Source organism: Gobio gobio (assembly GCF_949357685.1).
Source record: "Gobio gobio genome assembly, chromosome: 14".
NCBI classification, from domain to species: domain Eukaryota; kingdom Metazoa; phylum Chordata; class Actinopteri; order Cypriniformes; family Gobionidae; genus Gobio; species Gobio gobio.
This window is the reverse complement of record NC_137107.1, coordinates 4,529,247-4,531,866: the sequence shown is the minus strand read 5'-3', so window position 1 is coordinate 4,531,866 and position 2,620 is coordinate 4,529,247. Positions and strand designations below refer to the sequence as shown.

At 35.5% G+C, this 2,620-nt stretch overlaps 1 protein-coding gene across 1 annotated transcript; it reads left to right on the top strand.

The window, feature by feature from the left end:
* Positions 1 to 1,006: 1,006 nt before the first annotated feature.
* Positions 1,007 to 1,771, top strand: LOC307137831 (GTPase IMAP family member 9-like; the record flags this gene model as incomplete). Its single annotated transcript, XM_079835803.1, has 1 exon — positions 1,007 to 1,771. One exon carries the CDS (start codon positions 1,007 to 1,009, stop codon positions 1,769 to 1,771), a length of 765 nt encoding a protein of 254 aa, XP_079691929.1.
* Between the last annotated feature and the right edge of the window lie 849 nt (positions 1,772 to 2,620).

The window sequence follows — 2,620 nt, the reverse complement described above, 5'->3', positions numbered from 1 at the left end:
CATTATGATTGGATAGATCATTTGAACGTGCTCCTCCCGAACTTTATTAATGAAACATCATTTAACATGTCTTTGAAAACATGACACAACCGTACGGACAAAGAGAAGAGCTGGGGAGAAGTCGCCTTTTGTTTTGAACATACCAGGCGAGTGTAGAAAGCTGCTAGCAAATGTAATTTTACCTGTTGAGACATCAATGATGATCTGCTATGTACATGTTTACATCTGCTTCCTCATGAGATCACATGAGGTGCTCATCCTGGCATGATAATCTTAATGTTATCTTGTAGTGTGTGATGCACAAAAAATGTTAAAATAGTGTGTGCATGTTTGAGATTTGAGAGAAAAACATCTGTGAAGATTCTCCTTATGTGAGTGATGCCACCAGATTTCATAATTGATTAGGATTTAAAAACTCCTCTAGTATGAGCCCAGCTTAAGAGATGCGGGTCTTTCAGCTGATGTTATAAAGAGTATTGAGAGTGCTAGGGCTCCCTCCACTAGAAGAATGTATGCCCTTAAGTGGTGCATCTTTATATCAAGCACAGCATCCCATTCACGCTTTTTCAGGGAACAGGGTTAGAGTCAAGTAACTCGAGACGTTCTTCCTGATTTAGTTTGACTCAGTTTTAACTGTTTCTTCACATAATCCCAGATGGACTCAATGATGGTGAGATCAGATCTCCGTGTGGAGCACCGGCTGTTGTCAGACTCCTTGTGCATACAAAAATCTCACTGGATTATTACAATTAATGGCAAAATTAATGTTTGAAAATGTAAACTGATATTTCCTACAGACACTCTACAGCAAAATATATAAATGACTGTTTGGGGGGGTTAAAATACTAACGTGCCTAAGACTTTTGCACATTACTGTATATACAATATATATATATATATATATATATATATATATATATATATATATATATATATATATATATATATATATATATATATATATATATATATATATATTTGTGTCTGTCTGTTCATCTTATTTACAATGTCAGAAGTGAATATTGTACTGCTGGGTGAGACTGGAGCAGGAAAGAGTGCATCAGGAAACACCATCATAGGTGGAGATAGAAAATTATTTGAAGAAAGTCATTGTCCTGAATCTAAGACCCAAATCTGTAAGTCAGAACAAACAGAGGTGGATGGACAAAAAATCACTGTGACTGACACTGTAGGATTCTATGATACACCAGTGAAGAAGTTCACACATGATCAGTCCAAAATCGAGCAGATCTTTGATTGTTCACGTCATGGTTTTGATGTATTTCTGCTGGTGATCAGACTGGGGGTGAGATTCACAGAGGAGGAGAAAAACGCTGTGCAGTGGATCCAGGAGAATTTAGGAGAAAAGTTCCTAAAACATAGAATAGTGCTCTTTACTCATGGAGATCAGTTAGATGAGCCAATAGAAGCTTATCTGAGTAAATCTGAAACACTGCAGTCAGTAGTTGAACAGTGTTCAGGAGGTTTTCATGTTTTCAGTAACAAAGATGAAGATCGATCTCAAGTCACTGAGCTTCTGAAAAAGATTGAGTCTCTGAGGATGATGAATAGATACATGAGATACGAAAAGAAGGACTATAAGAAGACTCAGGATAAAATCTCACAAGAAATAATTAGTACTGCAACTGTAGCAGCAACAGAAGGAGGGGGAGGAGAATTTCCTATAACAATAGCAGCATTAGGAGGAGCAGCATTAGGAGGAGCAGCAGCTGCAGTTGCTGGACTGTATATTTTTTTGGCGAGGAAATAAACCGATAGATAGAAAGATAAAAAGGAAATATTTTAATATATATTTCAAAACATCAGATTAGCCTTGTAAAAAATTAGAACAATGATCCCCAAAGAATAAATGTTTGATAAAAGAATAATTGCAAGTTAAATATGTATCCTACTTTTCTAATCACAAGGGTGGGAAATGGACTGAACAATTCAATTATTCAATCATTTTATAAATAAATAATTTCTAAACAAACTAACACAGAATTTGCCTCATTCGTGAAACTTTTATAAATATATACTAAACTCTTCTGGTGAAAATTCACACAATCAGCAAGGTGCATGGAATAAAAATAATGCTATTTTTGGACAATACCAGCAATACCAGTGATGTCAAGGGGTCAGAATAAACAAAATAAGACGTTGAAAGAGTAACATTGTATTTTGCCAAAGCGTTTCGCCACACAGGCCTTCATCAGGGCTAAAAAGGGCTAAAATTATGAGTGTAGGTTCCTTTAAATACACACAGAGACACAAAAAGACGCAAACTTGCAAACAACCAAAGGAGAAGTTAGACTCACGAATCACAAAAACAAACATATACAATACACACCTTTATGAACAACTAAATGTAAAAGATGTTACTATAAAAAATATTTTAAGACCTTCATTAATCCCAGTGGGTTTTTTTCTAAACTTTTTCTAATTAGATCAATGTCACCTCCTCTGTTGGTATGTTCAATACCAAAAATAGAAAGGAAGACACAGGACGATTGCATTCTTTAAAATGTTTTGCTACAGGTTTTGTTATCACCTCTTTTAACCAAACTCCAGTGTTCTGTGATGTGATCCCTTAAACCCTGGGATGTTTCTCCAACATAGA